Raw genomic sequence first — 26,555 nt, 5'->3', positions numbered from 1 at the left:
ACACACACACACACACACACACACACACACACACATGCACAAGTGTCTCTGTGGTAGGATGATGCACAGTCCTTTGAGTACATGCCCGAGAGCGCTATAGCTGGGTGACGCTATACTGATGGCCATCGTGTTCACAGTAGTCCACCAGCAGTGGATGGGCTTTTCTTTTCCACTTACTCTATAGCACTTGTTAGCATTTGTTTTCTTGACAGCAGCCATTCTGACTTGGGTAACAGATGGTCACAAAGGAGTTTCAATCTGCATTCCTTGATCATTAAAGGGTATGGTATATTAAATATATAATATTGAATACGTATATTTATTTGAATGTTTGCCAGTCATTTGTGGACTTATTAAAGAGTCATCTTTTCATTTCATTAGTCATTTGTTGATTGGCAATTTTATGGCTTTGGTGTTTAATTCTTGCAATACTTTATGTCTCCTATATATTAAGCCCCTACCTGGGGTATAGTTAACAAAAGCTTTTCTCCCATCTGTAAGTTGTCTGTTAACTCTGCTGATAATTTTACTATTGAGTTTTTAAAACAAGGAGCAAAAGAACATTTTTTTTATAAATAATTAAAATGCTGAAGTGTGAGGAGTCTAAAATATTTCTTAGCCTTTGCAAAGTTGGGTGCATTCATTAGATTACAAAATCAGACTTATATATTGTGGGGAAAGCTAATATACAGCCAGAAAGAAGAAAGGAAATTCATATGAAATGTATTACCCAAATTTAAAAGGTCATAAGCTTTTTTTTTGGTCTGATCTTTCAGGTTTTTAATACAAATGTGATTATGTATTTTAACGGATTTGGAATATTCTGTTTATACTACTTTAAGTATATGTTTTTTATTTTTTAAAATCTGTTCCCTTTGGAAAACTTAATAAACTTTCCCTATGTGAATTGACAGACTTAATGGTTACATAATCTCTTATCACATGGATATATAGATTTATCTTTAAACCCCCCTTAACAAGTGTTCTTAAAACTACCTTTCAGCATTACTGAAGAGGGACTAGAGCAACTCAGTGGTTAAAAACACTTGCTGTTCTTTTCCGGGCCTGTATTGTGTTCCCAGCACCCACACTGGGTGGATCACAACTGCCGGAAGTCCAGCTCCTGATGCCCTCTTTGGCTGCAGGCACCTGCATTCATACATGCACCCTCCATCACACACACACATAGTCAAAAATAAGACAATTTTTTTTTTTACAATGTTTCTTTAGAATGAACTCATGGGGCAAGCAGCATTTTTAAGTCCTTTGATTCGTTTTAGGAAGTCTAGAAAGGTCTCGAGGCCGGTGTTACCTACCCAGGTGGGACTAATTTTAAGGTCCTAGACACTCTTACCCAAAATGCAATATTACTAAATGCAGAAGTTACTATTCTTCTCTCCCTCCCCAGGTACGGCTGTCACAGTGACGTCATCTTTATTTTTTAATTTCAGGTTACCTCGCACCTCGAAACCTTCCCAGTGCTGGATTCTTCCCATTCCTACAAACCCTACTCTGTGACACAGACTCTAAATGTAAAGACACGCCCTATGGGCCACGAGATCTGCTCCGCAGGAAGGGGATTGATGGAACGCTATTTAAAGACAGGTACGGGGGGGGGGGGGAGATGGGGGCGGGACTTTTTAGATAACTGAGTTTTCCTGAGAGATCAACTGTCTTTCCTTGGGAAACAACCCGTCTATCCATCTGAGAACTATGTGGACGTTGATTTCCTGTGTGAATGGCTGGGACTGTGAAAGAGCAGAGTGAGTGTACACCGAGTCCCAGGATTAGGAAAGATTGAGCTCATTCTATTTATTCTGAGTCGATAAGGTCCTCAGATTTTCTGTCTTACGATGAATGGCTGAGGTTCTATTTTGCTTCCCTCAGGAATTCTCTGTAGCTCCCTACCTCGGTCACAGATATAAAGTAAACAGCAGGGACTCATCTCCAGGAATAATGATACATTTATATTACTATATGTGGTCCTTCAAGTTATAATAAAAACCAGGAAGTGCAAACAAGAAAGCTGAAGGTCTCAAAATGCAAAGTAATAACATTGAAAGTACAGCGATCAGCCAGGAGGGAGTGGTGGTGCACGCCTTTAGTCCCAGTAGTCAGGAAGCAGAGGCAGGTAGATCTCTAAGTTCAAGGCCAGTCTGAACCACAAAGCTAGTTCTAGTTCTACAACATCCAGGGCTACACAGAGAACCTCTATCCCCAAAGTATAGTGATTAAACAATAACCTTTAAATGGGGCTAATTCATCTTTTGTTTTATGATGTGAGAAACAGCTAAAGAATGAAGATAGATAATAGAGAGCCTTATCATTTACAACCTCCCTGGAAATCTAATCTTAAAGAGATGCCCAGGAGCCTCCCAGTCAATAGAACTGCAAACACTATTGTAATTTAAATCAACTGTAAGATAACAGTTACAGATTTTTAAAAAAGGGTCATTGAATAAAGGATTAGATATAGATGGCTCTCAAACTTGAATGTTAAATTCTTTAGCATGTAGCATAGCTTCTCCTTGAATTGTATCAGCATCATTTTGGCCATCATCCTATAAAATGACTGACAATTTCAGAAAGATACACTGCAACCTTTTTAGCATAAACTGTAAACATGTCAAGAATTATCATGAGAAACAACGCAGAAGGTACCGTTGTTGCGTTTGGGTTGGTAATTCTCATGGGTTTTGTTGCTTTAGTGAGTTCTTCAGGTTCAGTGCTTGAAACAACTCTAATAATCTCACTTGTTTATTAATTTATTCAACAAATCATGCTGATACGTCCACAGGCCAGACACCATTCCCAATGACTCAGAGACAGAGAAGACAAAATCCTCTGTTCCTTGAAAAGGCTTAAGAAAGTACTTAAGCAATACCTTCTCCATACTTAAGGAAGAATACTATCTTCATTGATAAAAAGGAAGCCATGTGAGAGATGATTGCTTGAGATGGGTGTTTTGCAACCTGAGCATTAGAGAAGTCACTTGGGATATTTACTTACTGTCTATTCATCTACTTGTCTGTCTATCTATCTTTAAATGGGGCTAATTCATCTTTTGTTTTATGATGTGAGAAACAGCTAAAGAATGAAGATATCTATCTATCTATATCTATTCATCTACTTGTCTATCTATCTATCTATCTATCTATCTATCTATCTACCTACCTACCTACCTACCTACCTACCTACCTATTAAGACTTTCTTCTTTATGGCATTTTCTACCTGCCACAGGCGCCTCATGGAAGTAATATATTTTTCCCCAAAAGGGGATGCTCTTCTGTCCTAGGGTAGAGAGTCAAATGCAATCGCTCATGTTGCCACTATTTAAAATGATTTTTCTAACCTCCAGGTTATTTATCTACTTCATTGCATATTGCTGTACATTCAGTATTTTCTGAACTAACTGGAGCTTAATTTAGGAAATTATGTACAATAATAAAATTGTATTAATGATATTTCCCAGCATACTATTAACGTTTATGCTTTATACAGTCTTGCAATGAAACTGGCACCTGGTTACTTGGTAACCTTCTAAATTGCTTCCCTTTGGTGAAAGAAGATCCACCAGCAGACCTCATTAAAACACCAAACAGTCTTCCTCTCTGCTTTCAGATTGAGGAGAGAAACATCTTTGGCGGCATCAAAAGAGGTCCGAGATGCTGACTTTAATAGATGTTCTTTTGAAAGATATGACCACGCTGCAGTCATTGCTGCCTGGCCGCTGGCCTGGTGGTGTGATGTAATTTTGATTTGGACACTAGACTTCTGTTATTAAGTTCATACTCCTCCAGGCATTAGCTTCACAATGAAAGGAAGAAAGAAAATGTAGCAATGACAACAACAACAAAGATGCTGAACTCAGCGTCGGTCTGGCAAAGGGATGGTTATATATACAGCTTTCTTGTTCCCTAGAGCGATGGATAGTTTGACATCACAGAGATTACCCCTGTACTTCTTCCCTAAGCATGCCTAAGAATACATCACACAGTGGGAACCTCTGGCCCAGGCCATTGCTCACACAGTCAGTGAAGGGCAGAGATCGCCCCCTCAGAGCTCACAGGGTCATTATTTGGAGAAGTGATTCAGCATTGCCGGGTACTCTGGGGAGGGGTGCATCTGCTCTACAGAATCCTCTCCTGTTCCTGATCGTACTTTTCCATGACCGTGGCTTGTGAATTCATGTCCTTGATCCTGTTTGAAGACCCCTGAATTTGTGTGTGTGTGTGTGTGTGTGTGTGTGTGTGTGTGAGAGAGAGAGAGAGAGAGAGAGAAAATATAACAAATATAACTGAGTTTTGAAATGAATCGTAAAACATTGGAAACAAGATAAGGAGGAAAGAGGTTGGGACAGTTTGACTGTAGAGATGAAATAGGATGTATATATAGTTCCTATGTTGTTTTAATTTTAAACTATAGTCATATTAAGTGAAATTGGTGCTAAAATAGAGGTTAAAATTCATTTCTCTAAGAACAAACTGGAATGATGCATTAGCTGTCACATAAGCCCGTTTTCCAGCCAGATTGACTCCACAAAATGTACTACAGACTATGCAAGCTGCTGCAGATGCGGAGATGAATTATGCACATTTCATGCTCAACAAGAATTTAGAACCTTGGAGGAAGAAGCAGAGAGACAAAATAACAGTTAAACGATCACATAATATGGTAAATGTGATGAATATTTGTTCTTGGCTCTCACTGTGCCCAGAACATTACACATTAATGGTGACTCGTCACACAGCTCGCTTAAAACATTGTGGATCTTGCTGTTAGATGTATCATTAGGGTAGAAGTAAATTTGGGTAGGAAGATGGCAAGAGAGTTCTTCCAGGGGCTGCCTTTCAGTGCTGAGGCTGCATCTCAATTCTTGCCTAGCATGTGCCAAAGCACTTGGCTCAAGCTTTCATCACACACACACACACACACACACACACACACACACACACACACACACACACGTGTGCGCACGCGCACACATGCACATGCAGGCACATGTGAAATTGTGCTAACAAGGGCCCCTTCACTAAGAATAGAAGTTGTGGCTGTGTTAGATAGAATAGTAGATGTGTTTATGATAAACCACAGAGAAAGAGTCCTAGAACTTAGTGAAAAAAAAAATAGATGAAGGCATGGATTACTCAGCATGGAGACACAGGAAAATGGCCTTTTTAAAAAAAAATGGATATTTTCTTTATTTACATTTCAAATGTTATCCCCTTTCCCGGTTTCCCTCTCTCCTGGAAACACCCTATCACATCCTCCCTCCCCCTGCTTCTATGAGGGTGCTCCTCTACCCCCACCACCCACTCCCACCTTCCCTTGATTCCCATACACTGGGGCATCTATCTAGCCTTCATAGGACCAAGGACCTCTCCGTCCATTGATGCATGGCAAGGCCACCCTCTGCTACATATGCAGCTGGAGCCATGTGCACTCCTTTGTTGACGGCTTAGTCCCTGGGAGTTCTGGGGGACCTGGTTAGTTGATATTGTTGTTGTTCCTATGGGGTTGCAAACCCCTTCAACTCCTTCAGTCCTTTCTCTAACTCCTCTATGAGGAACCCCACACTCAGTCCAATGGTTGGCTGCTAACATCTGCCTCTATATTTGTAAGGCTCTGACAGGGCCTCTGAGGAGACAGCCATATCAGGCTCCTGTCAGCAAGCACTTCTTGGCATCCACAATAGTGTCTGGGTTAGGTGGGACTGGGATGAATTCCCAGGTGGGACAGTCTCTGGGTGGCCTTTCCTTTAGTCTCTGCTCTACACTTTATCTCTATATTTGCTCCTGTGAGTATTTTGTTCCCCTTCTAAGAAGGACTAAAGCACCCATGCTTTGGTCATCCTTCTTATTGAGCTTCATGTGGTCTGTAAATTGTTTCCTAGGTTTTTTGGAGCTCTTGGGCTAATATCCACTTATTAGTGAGTTCATACCATGTGTTTTCTTTTGTGATTGGGTTACCTCATTCAGGATGATATTTTCAAGGTCTATCCATTTACCTAAGAATTTCATGAATTCATCATTTTTAATGGCTGAGTAGTACTCCATTGTGTAAATATACCCCATTTTCTGTATCCATTCCTCTGTTGAGGGACATCTGTGATTTTCATGAATTTCCTCCGTGTTGCTGCATCTATTCTCTGTCTGTGTAGCACATAACTGCACATTGTCATTGAAAAGCCACTGGTGCCGCCTCTTCCTCTCTACTCCCCACATTCCTCACACTTGTCTTCTCTAACATGTTTCCTCGTCCACTCAACACAGGACCTTGAAAAACTTTTAGACATATACTTGTTCTAGTTAGATAATATAAACCCAAAGGCCTTCCGATGAATATTAGAACCCCAGGCTAGGTCAACATATTAAGGAATGTATAAATCTTGATCATATCTGGGTGACCTAGATGAGAATGGTTTAGAAAGGAACAGGCAGATATTATATCTGAAGTGGTGGTTGACCCTGGAAGAATGAAGGTCAGAGTAAAATCAGAGAGATAATTAAAGCAATTAACATTTTTCTGCGAATGGCTTCGGCTCAGGAATGCCCAGGAAGACCAACTGCATCAAGTAAGCATGGATGACTCCACGGCCACCATAGTGTCCAGAGACTATCTGTTTTTAAGTCAATGATGAGTGACATGCGGAACTGGAATCAGATGCAGCCTTACAGCACATTTTCCTTCCAGATGTCACTACATATGATTATGATTCCTAGGAGAAGCGAAAAATAACTTACAAAATTTTAACTAACCCTTAGAGATAAAAAAAGAATGTTAGACGCTTCTTTCTAGGACGGGCCATATGTCTCTTTCCCAGTAAGAATGCTTTTTATAGACAGACTTCACCGTGGCACACAGACATTACCTATCCAGGTAGTCGTTCTCTCTCACAGGAAACACTGACACTCAGTACAAGTGCAGAAATCCTATTATGATGGCAGATATAGATAAATGTGACATTTCCCAAATGTAACTGTTGGTAGACATGTCTGAGAAGTCATGTCTATTCTGGGTTAAGTTTTCATCATAACTGAGTGGAAATTTTAATACAAAACATCTTTCTTTATTGAATTCTGCTCCAAAGAGATCTTCATAAATGCCACTGAGGCAAAGCCCTCATCTCTGGCATGTTAGAAGAAAGGTCCTCAACCAACTCTATGGTATGTGCACACACATCTTAGACCCACGAAGGTCCCTTAAATAACGCTATGGACCACTTGCTGATGTGTGTCAGACATTCTTGGCTCACTTCCAAGGATAATTTTTCTCGAATCACATGGCCCTATGTGTCAAATTCAGAGGCCATCTACATTTTGCGTAATGCGTTCGTCTACTCCCACAGCTATCCCATATGAGATCGATGTCAAATGAGTTCATTACAGCTATTCAGAGCTCCTGAATAGGAACTTTAAGTCTCCTAAGTTGGTGGCCGGAGAGTGTGAATGGGCATGCGTTATCCACGTGAGATCACACCCCGTTGTCAGACTCCTGCAGCCTTTTTTAGCTTTGGTACAGGGGATGCTTGGGACAGATAATTCATTGTGTGCAGTGTGTTGGAGGGTGTAGCATCATCACTAGCCTTTGTCTACTAAGTACCAAGTGTATCCTGTCTGAGATAGCGACACATGACTATGTCTGTAGACACTGTGTTGTTAAATACCCTCTGAGAGAAGCAAGTGAGGCATTCTTAGGTATGGTTTAGGGAGTAGGATAGTGGGACAATGAAGGAAAAAATCAGGTAACAAGGGCTCAGATTAAGGCTGTGAATCTAATGGCTATGCTCTATAAATATGACCAATAATAGCTCCAATTTAGTGGCCCCATCATATTTTTTTTATCACCCCCCGTATCTGTTTTTGCTTAGCCCCTCCTCTCATGATCGGATTGAAACTCTTGATTTTCCTATTTGATTTGCTCATTGTGATGATACAAAACAGAACTTAATACATGTTGGTAAGCTAATGACAAACAGGGCTAGGGAGGGGTGCCATTACGTGTGTAGGTCTGCAGTGCCACCGCTGGGTGTTACCTTCTGCAAGCTTGGCGGCAGACTTGAACATGCCCCTGGTGAGGAGTCCCACACAGATGCATAGTTCACCTGTTTCAAGTTAGTTCCGTGTCCCTGACACACAGACGAGGGAGACAATATCCGAGATCTTTTAGGAAGTAACAGTACTGAGAGTTCTAGTTTCCCCAACTCCAATCAATGCGCATTATCCACATCCCAGCACGACAGTCTCTTTATTAAATCAGCCATTGGATCGAATGGTCCAGTCCTAGGTGGGCTGCATTAGATCCTAAAATGAAGAGGTGAATGTGACATGATGCTTGCTCCCTGGTATCCAAGGTGTCACAGCCTAAAATGCAGCAGTTACACCATTTTAAAAAATGCAGGAATCAATTATGTGAAGTAACAGGACAAATCAGTTCCTCTCCTGATGCTCTCTAATCATGCCCATTAGAAAGCTCAGAGGGTGCCACTCAGGAAAGCTGGCTTCATTTTTTACCTCCTTTTGTGTTTTCTGAGAAGGGTAATAAAATGATCTTTGACAGAAGTTGTATTTCAACTTATGTATCTATATGAAATAAAATTGGGAGATTTTTTTTTCCCAAAAAAAGAGGACAAACAGTAAGGTACATATAATATTCTAACTCTGTGCTGCCACAGCCCAGCCTCACAGAAGGAAGTGGGCATGGCGGGCATGGTACTTTCTGGTCTAGGGAGAATTCTCCCAGAACTGGAACCTCCACAGCTCCTTGTCTGGAACCAGAACTTCACTGATGGTGAGGAATGGAAGGAGCTATCGTCTTGGCAGGAGTCAGGTCAGGGCTGTTAAGTGACAAGACAAGCTGGGTAGCCTGGCTCTGTGTGGCAGAAGTAGCCTTGCTTCCCCAAGACCACAGTTCCCCAGAGCTCACCTCTGTCTTCCTCTTTCCTCCTATTTGTTATTCCGTGCATTAGCCCTTGGCTCTTCTTTTCTATTTTGATCTTCTTCAGTCTCCTCAGATTGTTTTTCCTGTCCTTGGTTCTTAAAAGTTTTATGAAGGTAGGGTGTTTTTGTTAGTTTTATTTTTTTCTTTATTTTAAAAATGTGTTGATATTCAGTGCCTTATAGAGTTGCAAGCTGGACTGGAAAAAAAAAAGTCAAGGAAAAAAAGTAAAGCCAACCCAACTTTCTCCAACTTTCTATCGCTTCTTCTTCTTTTTTTTTTTTTGAGAGAGAGAGAGGGGGGAAGGTTCAGGTCAGTTCTTATTTTCATCTGAATGGCTTTTCCATCCAAATAGTCAGAATAAGGAATGTAAAAAGATTTAGGGGAATATAGTCATGGCCATGAATAATTCAAGTGTGCATTAAGAATGCAGAACTTTTGGAGCAACCAGTACATTTTAAGGAGAATATTGGAAAAACACTGGGGACTGGAAACAAATGTTACCTCTTCTTACCATTTTTATAAAAAGAAGACACCAAAACAAAACCCGCCACCGAACACAGCTTCCCAATTAGAAATTGCTAAGATCTGCTTTATAAAGCAGGACTCTGGCTGAAAAGCAATTATAAGTAGAATTTCTTGCCATCTTTATGTATCTTAATTATGCACTTCATAAACAACCACATACAATTCACCAACTTCCCAGAATTCTGAAAAATGATTTCATTGAGGTACTCTGTGGAAGAGACAAATCTGTTTTAAGTGCTTGTTTTTCGTTATATCTAATTTTCAAGAAAATATCATTGTTTCCACTTTGGGGATTGGCATTATGTCTCACTGGTCAAGTTCTGGCCTGGTGCACATGAAGTTCTAATTTCAATCCTCACTAATGAAGAAATGAAGAAAATATGTTTATTTGGTGTCTCTCTCTCTCTCTCTCTCTCTCTCTCTCTCTCTCTCTCTCTCTCTCTCGTGTGTGTGTGTGTGTGTGTGTGTGTGTGTGTGTGTGTGTATGTATGTATGTTTGCATTTCAGTACTAGTCATAAATATAGGGAGTGCATTCTTAAAATGGTAGTAACTAAATTTGAGAAAATTCAATAATATTTTCTTCTAAAAGCTAGTATGGCTATGTGGCGTGGGAATAGCTGGCCTCACAATGAATTTGTCACCGCACTGACATATTTGGTGGAATTAGAAATGTTGCTTGCTGGGCAATGGTGGCGCATGCCTTTATTCCCAGCACTTGGGAGACAGGGGCAGGTAGATTTCTGAGTTTGAGTCCAGCCTGGTCTACAGAGTGAGTTCCAGGACAGCCAGGGCTACACAGAGAAACCCTGTCTCGAAAAACCAAAGTGTGTGTGTGGGAACAACCATATCACATAGAAATGTTGCTTAATGTTATCCATTTATACCTAGTACCACCTATATGGGCATCAGTCCCACTGTGTTCCTGGCACATACTAGATACTTACCAAATGTTTATTCCTTTCTCTTTCCTTAAACCTGTCTGTAAGTACTAGTCTCCTTTGAATCAAAATGCCACCCATAATTAAATGCAGTAGACTTTTTTTTTACATATGTGACAAACAAGCAGGCCTTGTTTCTGTCTTCAAAACATGACTTCTGTACTTGACTTCTGTACTTGGGATCTGTCATCTTTTGAATAAGAAAAAGAATGTCATAAGTATTTTTCAGTGTTCACCTGCAATGCTTTATTCAAGTAAGTTCTTTTTACAAGAATAAAAATACTAACAAATAATTTAAAGTCTCATCTAGTCCATCATCAAAGAATAAAAGTTTACCAGTCAGGAAACCTTATCTGCTCATTGGTACATTGGTTAAGTGACTGCATCATTTAATATTCTAGAAAATAGGTGAGAAATTTGCAAGTCCTTGGAGCCCTGAACCTTCTGCATAATACACTGCTTTAGTTAACTGAAATTAATGTGGACAAAGTCAGAGAGTTCTTGCTTTTTCTTCTCTAGTGAAATTCTGAAAAAGCCATCTAACCCGAAGAGGGACAGCAATTTATCACTCCGGAGCACCCAAGTTCCAGAAAGAAGTCACACATCATTGGGTAAGCCAGCTCTCTCTTGTAAGGCTCTGAATAGACTTTTGGAACAGTCAGCAAAAGGATACTCTTTAAAAGGTTTCAATTTCAGATTTTCAAATAAAAATGGAGTGCTTAGATTGCCCCTAAAGGACCCCAGGATTCCCCATGGCTGCCCGAGTGTGGCAGTATGGTTGTGCAGAATTCTTTCTTCAGAACAAGTAGAAATTAAGTTCTGACTGAAACACTCTATAGGAAGAAACGCCTAGATATTGAGACTTACATCAGGTCATCAGAATTGAGTCAGGACTTCACCTGCAAAATAAATAGAACTGTGGTGGATGGAATTTCCAGCAACAAAAATGATCGTCAAGCACTTCACAGATTTGTTCAAACTTTCCTTTTAACAGGAGAAGATCATGGAGCCCATTGAGCTTGAGCACTATAAGAGCAACAGGCATTTGACAGATGATGCCCAGTCATCTTTGAGCTGTAGGCTTCATTCTACCCCTTCATGTCAGGTTTCAAAGTCTTCAGTTTGACCATGCTTCACGTAAAGCCAGAACCCTTTAAATTTGTGTGTGCCTTGAAATTCATCAGTTGCTTTGTAAAACCACAAATGTCTAACTTTTTACAGGAGTGATGCTGATGCCTTGAAGAGACACTAATTAGAACTCCAAACCCTCAACCGATCAGACTGTTTTACATTCCATTGACAAATATGAATTGGGAGTATGCTATCTCCTATTTGGTACCTTAGGAACTGGGCACATACTAGGGAACAGAACAAAGTTCCTGGCTTGTTGGAATTTGGTTGCTCCTTTGGAGGAAAGAAGGATCATATTAATAGAATATTTACGTCTATGATAGTCAATACACTGGGCAATTGTCTCAGGAGTTAATGTTGCTATGACTGATCTGTGGTGATCTGCTTGAGTAGGTTAAGGCACAGCAGAAGTAATATCAGTCTCACAGTCTAGTGAGCTCTGTTCTGCTCAATATCTTCAGATCATGCTGCTCCTCCTGGGTTAGTTATTTAATAAATAGATTACCTGGGTCTAGAGAAATCACATGGTAAATTATGCAACCCTATAGGCACCAAAATAAAAGTTCTTCTGAAATATATTACTGGTATCTTTAAATGCTGATACTTTCTGTTGTGAAGATAACAAATACTTATGCCCTATATTTATAAAAATCAACAAACTTGCTTTCTAGATATGCATAGTGTAGAAACAAATCTACACTACTTAATTAATGCTCTATACTCAGAAAACTATACCACATTGTAAGTAGTATTAGCCACTTTGGGAACTTCTTAGTTGGAATATATTATAGTCTAAACTAATTGCTTCATCCCATCGATTTGATCTAAAATATCATTCAGGAACCACTTTGGGGAGGAGGGATTTATGATACTAAGCAGATTTCAGCATCCCAGTTGGATCATTAAAAAGAAAGACCATTATCACCAGATGTGCACTGGTTGATCCTTGGAACAGATGTTGGAGATGATGGATCTATGAAGCTGGTCAGGGCACCTCAATCCTCTAAGCCCACACAGAAATGATTCTGTTTATTGGGCCATAACACTGGTGAGGAAGTTTAATGACAGAAACTGGAATGAACGCAAATGCTATCAAAATGTTTGTGTGTGTGGGGGAATAGAAGAGCGGACTAAAACCATGACAATTTTATGTGGAAAGAAAAACTTAGAAAATCTGCCATTTTGCTACCATGAAATGTTCATGGGAGAGTCATATGTGAGCATATTCTTGCTGTGGTGCACATGAGGTTACAGAGCATAGCTATGCAATCTTATGTGACTGTGCCCACTTGCAAGCATATGTGTATGTGTGCATTTAAATTTATAATATATTCTTCCTTCTATCACAGCCACATTACCTCCTAGACCAAGCTATGATTTGGAAGGAACAGGAACAGAAAATTTCAATGGTAGCCAATTGCTTACACGCATCCTTGGTTTGGAAAAGGTAAGTTCATTTATTTCTGCAATGGACAAACATATTTTACATTTATGGAGGGATCTCCCAAGCAGGAAGAGGTCTACAGTATATCTCCAATTTAAGTACTGTCTCAGGCAGGTTCTTTTCTTGGACACTTTTCAATCATAGTTTAATTTTAATACATTGCAAATTCCTTAAGGCCTTGGGCATTTATTTACTGCCCTGGTAAGTCCCTTAATTGAACTTACAGTTTTAACTTACTAAGAAATAATGTAGTATTTTATGTGATCTTTCAATTTTATGAAGCAAGGAAATAAAAAAACTAAGCTGTAAAACTCTGCATCTGATGCTTCATCCACGCTAATACCTTTGGGCAAATTAGAGCTACAGAAATCCCCTCTAAGTAGAAATATTTTTTTTTCCTTAGCATATGGTAGAGAGTTTACCTATGGAGTTTTCTGTTTCCCAGAGATAACCTATTTTATGATTGCTCAGATTTAAAGATAATAAACACACTTTTATAAGAGGTATGAGCTGGCACTCCATAAGTTCTCTTTTCTCTCTGTCTCTGGTTCTCTGTCTCTGTCTCTGCCTCTGTCTCTGTCTCTGCCTCTGTCTCTGTCTCTGGCTCTGGCTCTGGCTCTCTCTGAGTGTGTGTAGAAGATGGATTTGAATAGCTTTAAAGAACAACAGTCACTCTGCAGTTAACTACATTCTCTATTTCTTGTTATCTTCCAGCCACCTTGGCACATATATTGATGCTATCGTGAATTAAATATGGCTTACCTGCATCATCTTGCTTTTCTCTCCCCATCTCATCTTCTCTCCCTGTTTCTTTCTCACACACTTTATCTATGTAGCAGGCATTTCTCCCATTTGAATCATAAGACATGCTCCTGACATGTATCCCCATTCCAGTAGCCCTAGCCACTACTGCTCACTGTGAGATTATTTCTGACTCTTACGTTATCATTGTATGCAACAGAGGCATCTCATTTAACTGAGTCATTTCCTATCAAACCAAATCATATAAATAAGCAGAAATTGCACAAAAATGATTCTATGGAAAGACACCATAATCAGTAATTGTGCAGACCTTCCCTGTGTTGGTTGTGATAGAAGACTTTCTTACTATATTTTATATAATCTAGACATGTACATTCTAGACATTGAAATTTGATATTCTGTCACATTCATGATTACAAAGGCTCCCTTGGTGACTTGGAGTTCCTAAGCATTCCCAATTAGTTCCAGCCTAAGTTGTCCCCTCACTGGATCACAAGGAAAATCTGTACCATTCCATGATGCTTTCTTCTTGCTTCTCAGGAGTTTGTATTGGATTAGACAATCTCTGTAACACATAGAATAGAAACACTGTTTTCAAACTTGCTGCTCCACTCTATTGGAACTTCCAAGTTCTATGTTCCAATATGGGATGAGAGTTTAGAATTTTGTGAGACAGCACAGAGCCACATATTCCAGAGATGGAAGCCCCAAGTGAATTTTGTATATATGGACACATATTTTTTGAGTAGTTGAAACAAGGCAAGGATGTAAGAATTAGGATGACATATTGATGCCTGTGTCAGCAATCTCTCTAATTCCTTTCTTTCTCTTTGCTGCTTTCTGCAACCCTTGCAGGAATGAGTAGAGAAATCACTTCAGGGTGAGTTTATGTGTAATGTTAAATCAGGGCTGTGGATGAATGACCAGAAAACCTAGCACTTCAAATGCCACCCAGATAAGTGGATCCTGTCTTCTTCCATTATGCTTAGAAGTTAAGTTGCTGGAGAACAGAGTATAAATTTTATGATGTAAACTTAAGGGGAGAATGGACTTAGCCATTACCTCATAGGATCATATGAATTAGCTATTGGAAGGAAACCCTTGAGTATTACAATTAAATGTAATTAACATTGCAAAGGCATAAACTAATATGGTGGTCAATATCATGGCTGGAGGAGTGTTTCTGTGGTTCTTCTGTACTATGGAAAACATTGACCAGTTACAATGATTCCATTAGGAAAATTATTTCCCATTATTGCTTGCTGTAATTACCTTGACTTATTTATTTAAATAATATTTTCATATTTTTCCTTTTTTATCTTTCTGCACATGAGATTGAACGGAAATGTAAGCCATCTGTCCACTTTTGGTCCTAAGAGCAGATCTCGAAGCATTTGTGTTTTTTTTTTTTTTTTGAGGTCTTCCAAGGACTATGACCAATTTTACAAGAAACAACACAGAGTTAACACACTTGAGCTTATGCCACACAAAACACAGGAAAAATTAATATTTTTTTTCTTCCAAAGATTTTGCCAGAAAACATTGGGTGCGTTTATGTTCTCTGGTCAAACATAAGAAGTAGATTCAGTTGTACAACTGAAATGTGAACCATTCAAATAAAGCCAGGGCAAGAATGTATACCTTTATGCATACTCTTCCTCTGCAAAGCTTCACACAGGCAAAATTGTGTGTTATTGTTTCGAAAGGCAGAACTTTAAACATCGCTGTTGTGGAGATAGGCCAGTGACCTTAAAGATGAAAATCTCTTCCTGTTTATGTTTTCTAATATCACTTCCCAATTCTCTCACATACTTTTAGCTGCTGAAGCAAAATTCAACTCCAGAAGACATACGAAGAGAGCTGTGTGAGAGCTACCCTGGGTACACTGCAGAGTATGCCTTCTCCTGGGTCACCCTAGGAAAAAATGTTTTTAACAAATTTTGCCTTTCAAACATGACACTTTTAGAGTCTTCACTCCAGGAACTAAAATATCAAGTCTCTCAGGTAAGTGGAGATTCTATCTATCATCTATCTATCTATCTATCTATCTATCTATCTATCTATCTATCTATCTATCTATCTATCTATCTATCTATCTATGCATGCACACACACACACACACACACACACACACACACATATTTGTATATAATCAGTCTTATGCATAATTCTTTGGGTCCCCAAACTGACTCACTACGAGTCACAAAGCAACTCAGCAACCCACTTAGACTAGGAAATTTTGATTGGAATGTTTGTAGACCTTCAGCATAATTTCTTCACACATAAACATTTACACCCAGGATTTGATGTTAAGTACCGGATATTTATCATTAAGATATGCAGTACTGAAATGATTTGATGTTGAATTTGAAATATTTCATATGGGTAATGTACATACACACCTCAGATGAAATACGACTTGGCTCTCTGTTGAATAATGAATGTGTTCCCTGAGAAGTGGGAGTATGGTTACATAGGACAGAATGCAAGTTTAATAGTACAACTATAAGACTCATATTCTTGTCAGAAGTTAGAAAAATGGGTGATGTCTTTTTATTTTTCTCACAACATCAAACTTCATTTGGTGGCTTTTGATGGAATCATTTATCCTTGCTCCTCAAATCTTATATATCAGAGCCAATTCTGTTCTGATAAAAGTACCCATGGCATCTGTGTATACTAGTCTTAAGTCATGATGGCAAAATCAAAACACTGATAGGCTAAGTTTAATGAAATCTACATGTAGCAAAAGTTTGAAAAAATTCAGAATTCTTCTCAAATTTTATAGACAGGAATAAAACAAATCATGCCTATTTTAACATTTCCCTCTTGGTTCCTTAAATTAAACTGAAAGTGACTTTTAATTTTTTAAAATGTATTTTTTAGTAATGTGATTTTAAAAGGACCAGGTTAAGGACACCATTGTAATAGTTCAAAAATTCCCATCCTTGAATTGTAAGAGGACTGGAGTTGTATCTCAGAAGTAGAAGATTTTCTCAAACCCCCAGTACTAGAAAAGCAAAAACAACAAACAAACAAACAAACCTTCCTCACTTAAATTTTTCGATCATGTAGAATAGTCTGAGTGGCCAAAAATATACTGTTCAAAACCAATCAAATTAAGACAGATGGAACGTTCATCCTGACTGGTATGAATGGGGATATGGACAGAATTGCTTTTGTTGAGAATATAATGAAGAAATACTTCTGAAGGTACTACCTGGATCACGTGATTCAAAAGCCATATATTTTTTGGTTTATTGATACAGTACAATTATTGATAGTGTGGTGATCGGGTTAGGGGTTCATTATAACTAATGTCCATAGCTTTGCAACAGAATCTAGAAACACTTTATTCTATTATGTATAGCTCTGGTAGTAAGCACTTTGGTAAATATATTTCTACATGAATATATCTATAAAATATTTCTGGCATTTTCCCACACACATTAGTTTTAATGAATCTCCACCAAAAATAGACATCCTAGTTAATAAAATATATGGGAATAATACAGCTACAGCTCCCAGGAAATTTTATAAGGAAAAAAAACCCAACACTACTCAGGGTCCTGTGGATATAAAAGAGAACATATGAATTCATGGTGATTGTGGAAGCATGCGTAAGATCTGTACAAGGTCAAGCTAGACTACATCCCAGCATGGAGTGGAGAGGTGGGCATGGTGTCTCAGTGCTAGTCAAGGAGGTATTGACAACTGAGAGATGCTGGGTGAAAAAGAGAGTCAGTTTTCTTTGGGAGTGTAGCTCCTGATAAGGTGACCACACTCCAGGGAGAAACTGCTCATCGGGGAATGTATGAAAAAGTTGGACTTGATGGGCAAGAAAACAAACAAACAAAAAGGATGGCACAAAGATGGGTAGGTAGGAAAGGGGTAGTGGGTGTTGGAGGTAGTGGGTTAGTACTAGCAAAACACATTGTATTAAATTCCCAAAGAACCAGTAAAATATTAAAATAAAAATACTCAGAAATTAATGCGTTCATTTTCTTCTTAATTAAGTTAGCTTTAATTTCTTAATATCTCACTTAGACCATTTTGTAACAATACGATTTTGTTAATCAAACTTAAAATATGCTAATATCTGGGACTCTAAAGGGGAAAAAATATCAAATGATTTTGGGAGATGTTCACAGTTTTTCCAAGAAAGAGATGGCTTCCAACAGAGTGAAGATTTGAACACAGCGTGAATATGAAAAATCTAGTGTTTTTTTTTTTTTTTTTTTTTTAAAAAAACCCTTTCAGAAGACCGTAAACCATGTGATTACAAATGCTAATGTATCATCTTTTTCCTCTGTGGTTTGGCTTTCGAAGATGTCAAATGACCCCGACAATCAGAAGAGGGTGTTCCAGGGGCTTGTCCAGGTGCTGTCCTTTTTCTCTCAAGTGCAGCAGCAAAGAGAAGTGTGGCAACTTCTGTCAAGCTTACCAGACGTGTTTCAGAATGACACCTCATTGAGCAGTCTATTTGGTGTTCTTCAAAAGGCAAACAGGTAAGTAGATGGAACGGTAACTGGAATACAATTGCTCACAAAGAAGTCTTTAAAAACTCGTTTCTGTGAGAATTACTGTCAGGTAGGTCATTTAAACATTGGGAAAGCACTCCTTGTGCATCCTGCTGGAGACTTTTAGCAATGAAGGTGAGTGTGTCCGCTGAATGTAGAAGAAAGACACACTGTGTTTGCTCATTGAGGTCAGCAGGCATCCATGAAGAAGCAAGAGGAATGCTCACCTCAGAACTTTGTATCATTTTGTATCCTGGAGTTTCTGAGAATGAGGCACAGAGCTGACCCAGCTTGGATCAGTAACACAGGATCATTGGGGACAATCTGAGCTCTGTGTACATGTCACTAAGCTGAGTAAGAATAAAATGTCTCAGTGGGGTTTGTAGCATTCAATATAAAATAGCCCCTTTCACTCAGTCTAGTCACCTCAATGGGATTGATTTCCCTTATATGGTCTTTCTAAGTCAACAAACGATGCCTTAGTTGGGGTTCCTATTGCTGGGATGAAACATCATAACCCAAAAGCAAGTTGGAGAGAAAAGGGCTTATTCAGCTTACACTTCCACATCATAGTTCATTATTGGAGGAAGTCAAGACAGAAACACAAATGGCAGGTTCCTGGAGGCAGGAACTAATAGAGAGGCCATGGATGGGTGCTACTTACTTGCTGTTCATGGCTTGCTCATCCTGCTTCCTTATAGAACCTAGAACTACCAGCCCAGGACTGGCACCAACCACAATGGACAGGACCCTCCCTCATCAATCACCAAAAAAAAAAAAAAAAAAAAAAAAAAAAAAAAAAAAAAAAAAGCTTTACAGCAGGATGCTATGGAAACATTTTCTCAGTTGAGGTTCTCTCCTCTTATAAGATTCTGTCTGTTAAGATGACGGAAGACTAGCTAGCACAGGTGGAGATAACATTGTTTGGCATATATGGCTACATGGATTTAAATTTTTTCTTAAGCAGATACATGGTTTATAAGTTTTTCCTCCTACTCTGTTCCTTGCCTTTACAAGAGAGTGGCATTTGACTTTGATCCAATTAAGCAACATTGTTTCCTTAATGATCTGGTAAGTTTCTGTTGATTTATGTATTTGTTATTTTTATTATGATATCACGATCAGTGAGGGTTCTGAATACTTGGCATGCGCCAGGGTGACAGAGGAACTGACAACAGCCTTAATTTAAAATTTTAAAACTTTTACTTAATTTAGTTACTAGAAAACTTTTAAATGAGTTTGGAACATCTTGAACGTGTGGCTTTACTTCTTCAAAATTCTCGAAGTTTTAATGGAATTTAAACACAGGGCAAAGCATCTCAATTGAGAATGGCAATAGCCTGGAGCTGGGGAGATGGCTCAGAGGTTAAGAGTACATACTTCTCTTGCAGAGGGCCTAAGTTCAAGTCCCAGTACCCTGCCAGGCAGTTCACAACGACTATGACTCCAATTCCAGAAGATCCAACACCTTCCTCTGGTCTCCAGGGACACCTTCACTAATGTGCACATAATACTCTCTTTCACAAAAAAAAAAAAAAAAATCTTCAAAGGGGAAGGCCAATGTGTTAAGTTTCAACAGCTGTATGTGGCCAGTGCATAGCATCTTGAAGCTGATCAGTCTTTAGCTAGAAAACATTGAATTCATCCCTACACTAAATTATCCCTTTAAAAAAATAATTCTTTTCAGATCTGGGGAGATGGCTCAGTGGGGGGAAAAAAAAAACCTTGCTGTACAAGAGTAAAGACCTGAGTTCAAATCCCTCACATAAACATGTTGAGATGGCTGTGTATACCTATAATTTCATCTCTGGGGGAGGATAAGTGTATTCCAGGAGTCAGCCTGGCTGAATTTAGTTCAGTAAGAAATTTGGAAGTTCGGTAAGTTTCACTGAAATATGGTAGAATGATGGGGGGAGACATGCTAAAATCTTCTTCTGGTCCCCATTGCTATGTCCTTGGATGTGTACAATTACAGACTCATACATGGGTCCCCACAATTGGTCTCCCTCTCTTTCTTATACATCATACTACATGCAGAATGGTTCTATAAAGAAGCAATATCTTCTAGCAACAATATGCTCGGGTTTCATCCACTTCCTGATTTTTAAAAACATATACTTTTACTTGAAAATGAAAAAAAAACAATATAGTGCAGAGATTTACGCTAACAGTGAATCCACATTGATGTGCCTACTGTGTTAGTATAAAACACATGTCAAGTTTGAAGGTACAGTACAATAAAAGATTTTAAATGTTCTACAAATTTTTATGTTGAATACTGAATGCTGAATGTCACTCTTTGTTGCACAAAACAAAGTGACAAGTAGCCACCAGAAAGTTTCACTTTCTTCTTCTGCTTGTCTTTTTCAATTGTAATCTGTATATTAAAAATCTTCAGTATTAGATTATGCTGTTAAGATTACAATAGCAATTAGCAAAAATGAGCAATATCTAAAGGGTCTATGAAAGACTCTACATGATTCTCACATTTCATGAGGAAAAGGTTACACTGGGATATGAGTCATGAACCTTAAAAAAAAATCTTTATGAAGAAAGTGACTTGTTTTGAATAATTTCCCTTTTATATGATTAATAAAAAAATCTATGAAATATATTTTGATCCATGGCTCAACGTACTTCAGAGAAGATGAGAGCCCGCATCACTAGTGTTTGAGTTTGCTAAAAATAAATTCAGTGGGAATGGGTGGTTGGGGAGCAGGGTAGGGGGAGGATATAGGGGACTTTCAGGATAGCATTTAAAACGTAAATGAAGAAAATATCTAATAAAAAAATAAATTCAGCTTGCTGACAGTTTATTAATAATATTAGTAACAATGATGCTGGCTGTCATCGTTAGATTGACAAGTGCTCAGCCCTTCAGTTTGAAACAATAAATTGAGATGTTAAGCTAACTAGCTAGATTGGCTGCAAATTAGCTGAAATCAATACAATCTGAAGCCCATTCAGCCGGTGTCCATGGTTACCAGAGTTCAGAGACAACTCAGAGAACCAGGCGATTCTCAGTAGTCTAGAATTATACTACTGAAGACTCAATGCAAATGACAAGGATCTTAGAGCAAATATAAAACGTCCCAAATGTTGACTGTTACACAGAGAAAGCAGAAGAGAACAAAATACAGCCACCATCCTGTGTCTGAACACTCCAAGCACACCTGGGGTAATAAGGCAGCAGTGTCTGCGGTTCTGTGCATAAATGGTCTATGTTCCTCCTCCCCGCCACATTGGTGCAGTTTTTATGCTAAAGTAGACTTTAAAATTAGCCAAACCAGCTCTGCTTATTACTAACCAGGTAACCTTGGTAAGTTACTAAACTTTCCCTCTGTGTAGCTTTGGCTGTCCTGGAACTAACTCTTTGGACCACACTTGCCTTGAACTTATAGAGCCCAGCTTGCCTCTGCCTCCTGAGTGCTGGGATTAAAGGCCTGGCCAGTTATTTAACTTTTTAAACGGTATCCATGTGAAAAGGCAAAACAAATCAAATTAGTTTCATGGAAGCATCGGAGAACCAAATTTTTTAAATATATGCACACATAATTTATGTATATTTGTTTTTTATATATTGTATAAACATGCATATAGATTTATATATTATGCTAGAAATTACCTAAGAGATACTCACAATTTATGTTTCATTCATACCTAGGGTGTTAAGACTAACATCTTTAAAGTGTTAATGATTCCAAAAATACTGTAGAATGTGCAGGTCCTCCCTACTCAAATACTGGATCTAGTGCAGGAGAAAAATTTCAGCTTCCCAGTGAGATACTGGATAAGGAAAAAGTAGTGACTGACTTAGGCTGTATTAGTTCTGCAGTGGCAAGTGGTTGGCAGTGGTCTTTTGTACTCAAAGCACTGGGAACCAACAAGGGGACTCAGGGGTAAAGGTACCTGTTACTCATGTCAAAATGCTGACTGGGCTCTGATTGCTGATATAAATCACTGTATTTGTGAGATTCCAACAGCCTCATGCAGTAGCCAAGTCTCGTTTAGAAATGCACTAATGACCATAAAGAGACAAAAGGATATTTCTTGAATAATTAGTTGTTGGAGGTGGGGAAGAAACTCAAGCAAAAGTGAATTGCTTTTTGGGGGAAAAAACAAAACAAAACAAAACAACAGTGTGTCCCCAGTGTGGACTTCCTGTTTTATTGATTATATAACTTGCAGAAAGCCAGTGTGGGGTGTTTGGAAATTAAGTCTGAGCTGCATTTGGAGTAGTGCCTGTGGGCCACTTATACAGGGGGACAGAATACAGTCTTTAATTAGCATGAGATCTGCTTTAAAAATTATCATTTCTTTAGCAAAATATTCATATATATGACACGTGTATTAGTCAGGAATAGCCACTACAACATGCTTATATAATTTCTCCTGAAACCGGATCTAAGATTGATTTCTAACAAAAATAGTTTTCTAGTATTTATTTTTTTCCTTTAGTTAAAAAAAAAAAAAGAATGTTTCATTTCACCGTGGGCTGCTGAACCCACTTGTTTATAATTCTTAACAGGAAAAACAAAAACAAAACGCCTGATAGGACCTTTGCTCCCTCATTTCAGGGACCTTGAGTACAAATCTTTATAATTCTGGAAACATTAAGTTCTCTGTTCTGGTTCAAGAACAGTGTTGGGGGATTTTGTGCATGAATAGACAATGAAGTAATTAAATTACAAAAGCAGCATCTTGTCTTTTATAAGAATCATTTTCTATACTGTAGCCATTTTCTCCTTGAATAACCTTTTGTTTCTGTCTGTGAGCCTTGATACACAACTGGCTTTTAATTTGTTTCTCCACTCATTAGGGTGCTGCTGGTAGTGCAGAAGGTTTACCCACGTGTTCAAACCGATGAAGGATTCAGCACCCTCCAGAAGTCCGTTAAACATCTGCTGAACACTCTGGACTCCCCAGCGCAAGGTATAGCATTTCTATTTTGCTGTATTAACACAGCATCACAAATCCCATCAGAAAAATGAAGCTGAATACAGCTGATGCAATCACGTACACACACACACACACACACACACACACACACACACACACACACANCACACACACACACACACACACACACACACACACACACACACACACAGGGAAATGTAAAGAAAGGAAGCTATGACCCAAAAGATGAATTGCTAAGTTTTCTTTATATGTAAACACGAGCTCTCTTACTGTACAAAATCATGTTTATGTGTAGAACAGAAAATGAATATCATATAGTAAACACATATAATATAATGGATTTATATTATCACACTTTGGAACAAAAGCCTAAAGTGAATTATAAGATTTGTGTCCTTTTTTTGTTTGTTTGTTTTTGTTTTTGTTTGTTTGCTTGCTTGCTTTTTGAGACAGGTTCTCACTATGTAGCTCTGGAAATCACTAACTATATAGACCAAGCTGGTCTTGAATTCACAGAGATCACCTGCCTCCTCCTTCAAAGTGCTGGGGTTAAAGGTGTGTGCCACCACACCTGGCATGCACCCTCATATCTTTCTTCAAATTAAAAAAAAATCAGAAATAATGTTTCAATGGTAAAAATATATGCTCATTCAACCTCTTGAAAATGCATGATAGTTATCATAGCATAAATTACCTATCAGTAAAAGTCAATCACCTCCAGGAAGACAAAAGAAAGCATGTTGCATGAGTTGAAAATGTCACCTTTGAATATCTGGAATGTCATTACCTAGAAACCACATGGAGACGGTCGGGTGGACACACGCAGGCACACACAAAGGTTTAGAGTGGTGAGACCCAAATCCCCGCTGCCGAAGCAAACACAGGCTAACATTTACCTCTTCTGAATGAATTCAGAATTATGCTTTCTTGTCTGCATTTGCCGGTTTTTAAACAAGTAGCCTTCTGCTTTTGGATTCTAAAGTAAGCATACTGCGAGCTTCAGACAAAAAGTCGACTGTTCCTCAGTCACCTTAAGAAAGGCAGGTGTTAGACGCCTGGGAAGAATTCTCAGTGCAGAGTCCGACATACTTATATACCAGCTTTTGCTGACCAAGAGACGTTTCCTATCTACAGTTACAGAATTAATGACTCATGTGCATGGTTGATTGTCTCTAACACTAATGTTTTTATGAACACCACGAGAGGTTGACTCTCTTAAAAGTCTAGGCCAGAGAACTAGGCAGTGTTTTTCTTTTTTAATATTTGCATTTTAAAGACTTGAGGACTTCATGTTTCTATGATCATTCTCTTTTTTAATCTTCAGACTTACATCTTAAATTAATGATAATAAAATAATATAATTAATAATAATAATAATAATATAAATAATATAAAGCAGAGTGATCAACTCAAGGTTTTTCTCCCCAGAAAACAAAAGCATATCTGTGCTTCATAAGCCAAAAGTAAACAATATTTCCTACTAGTGTGACAGCAAAACACTTTTCTGGTGAATGATGTAATTCAGTTTTCTGTATTTCCATATTTAACAGTGGTCAAGATTTATATCTATGACTATGTTAATGATCTAGAAAATGTTAAGTGTTAAAACATGCAATTGGGTGATCAAGGTAACACGGAAATGCAGCCGGAAAAAGTTATTTTTATCTGCACAGTTGGATGTACTTAATCCCTCTCTGTCATTAAATCTAAGCATGAGTGAGGTCATCAGTCTGAGGGAAGCAGCACAAATCCATTCCCCTCTCTTTCTTTTGTCATTAATCCCTGCTTGGACAGAAACCTCATGGCCTTTGAGAGGTCTGCACAGGTATTCCTGGGAACCCTTCAGGAAACTCAGATTCAAGCCAGTGATGCTAACTCTTATCTACACGAGAGTCTCTGACCACAGTGACCACTTGCCACCCTGGCCTGACCACAGTCTTGGTGGTATCTAGTCTTATATTTGAAGGGTATGTACTTGTTCCCTAAGTGTTGTGTTGCCGTAAGGCACAGCGATGTGGTGACTCATAGTAGAGCTGCTTGTCTTCTGCAGCCCTTACAGAAGCAACCTCAAAAAGGAAGAGAATAATAGTACTTTCTGTGTCAATGCTAAGTGATTTTATTATCAAAACAATTCTGAGATATTACCCACTCCACAGCTGGCTTGCCATGTGTGTTACTCTGCCAGCAAGAGGCCAATCTTAGAGTGGACCCTGGACCTATCTGTTCCCAAAGCCAGGTTCCTTAAGCTCTTTATAGGTGACTCCAGTCATGCATCCTTTCAGACATACTGGGATACAGTTTCTCAGCAGAACGCATCAGTGCCTGCCACAATCAGACTGCACAACTTCTATTCAGCTACTGATGGAGTGTGACATGCCATGCTGCACTTCTTCCCACATGACGAGTTTCAGAGTCATGTTCTAGTATCCTACAAAGTCTGATACAGCCAGACTTTCTGCTCCTTAGCCCATGCTTCTAATCCAGACTGAATTAGAAATACACGTAGTGTACCTTTGGAAGCCTCCATATCAGCCAGGAAGACATGGAGATACCATTGTCGCCTATCTTTGTAGCAAGGTGTCTAAGTTCTGTACCCTGCCTGACCTGGGGTCCCTGGATTACCAATGCTCAGTGCTTCCTTTTATGAAGACTGAGTTTCAGGAGCAGAGGTCACTTTTGTGACTTATGAGTATGTACTTCTTTGCAAAGTCAAAAATCCAGTGAAAAAGTATTTTAATATAGAGAACAGGGTGGGCAAGATTGCCGTGGGGGGGGGGGAGTCACTTGCTTTGATAACCTGATCACTTCCCAGTGTGTTATGGCACACACACACACACACACACACATATACCAACGTTCACAAATATACTGTATACATGTGTAGTAATAAGTAAGAAAGTAAAAGTTGATTATTAAAGCAAAGTAATGCTTTCCGGCTTAGTGCCAGCATAGCACAAGTGTCTTTGCACATCCATGCTTAATCTCATATTATGCATCACACCCCACGGTATACAGATGGGCTAGATGCCCACCAACACAAGAATAGATAATGAATATAACACATATATCCACAGTGAAACTTTAGGGGGTTAAGAACAATAAAATTATGAAAATTTCAGGAAAATAAATGAAGCAAGGGATTATGTTAAGCGAAGTAAGCCAGGCTTGGAAAGACAAATACCAGGTTTACTATTATCTATTGAATCCACATTTAAGTTTAGATAGATAAACAGATGATAAATAGTGTAGTGGCTATTCCTGGTTGTCAACTTGACTATATTTGAAATGAACTACAATCCAGAATTTGAAGGCTCACCAGTGAACCTAATCTGGAGACTGGGAGATAGAAGTTTCTGATCTGGATCTTGGTATG

General features: G+C 38.8%; 1 protein-coding gene across 2 annotated transcripts in view; it reads left to right on the top strand.

Annotated features, from left to right (window-relative positions):
• The window catches only part of Abca12 (ATP binding cassette subfamily A member 12), a 172,620-nt gene that overhangs the window by 50,722 nt on the left and 95,343 nt on the right, over window positions 1-26,555 (top strand). For both annotated transcript variants that reach the window (XM_021198109.1, XM_021198110.2), the window contains exons 3-8: window positions 1,452-1,605; window positions 10,925-11,016; window positions 12,886-12,983; window positions 15,561-15,746; window positions 18,072-18,250; window positions 23,082-23,194. In XM_021198109.1, coding sequence (XP_021053768.1) covers window positions 1,452-1,605; window positions 10,925-11,016; window positions 12,886-12,983; window positions 15,561-15,746; window positions 18,072-18,250; window positions 23,082-23,194 — 822 coding nt within the window. The remainder of the gene's footprint in view (window positions 1-1,451; window positions 1,606-10,924; window positions 11,017-12,885; window positions 12,984-15,560; window positions 15,747-18,071; window positions 18,251-23,081; window positions 23,195-26,555) is intronic.

This window comes from Mus pahari, chromosome 5 (genome assembly GCF_900095145.1).
Source record: "Mus pahari chromosome 5, PAHARI_EIJ_v1.1, whole genome shotgun sequence".
NCBI classification, from domain to species: Eukaryota; Metazoa; Chordata; class Mammalia; order Rodentia; family Muridae; genus Mus; species Mus pahari.
The sequence above is the reverse complement of the archived record's forward strand: the minus strand, read 5'-3'. Positions and strand labels throughout refer to the sequence as shown.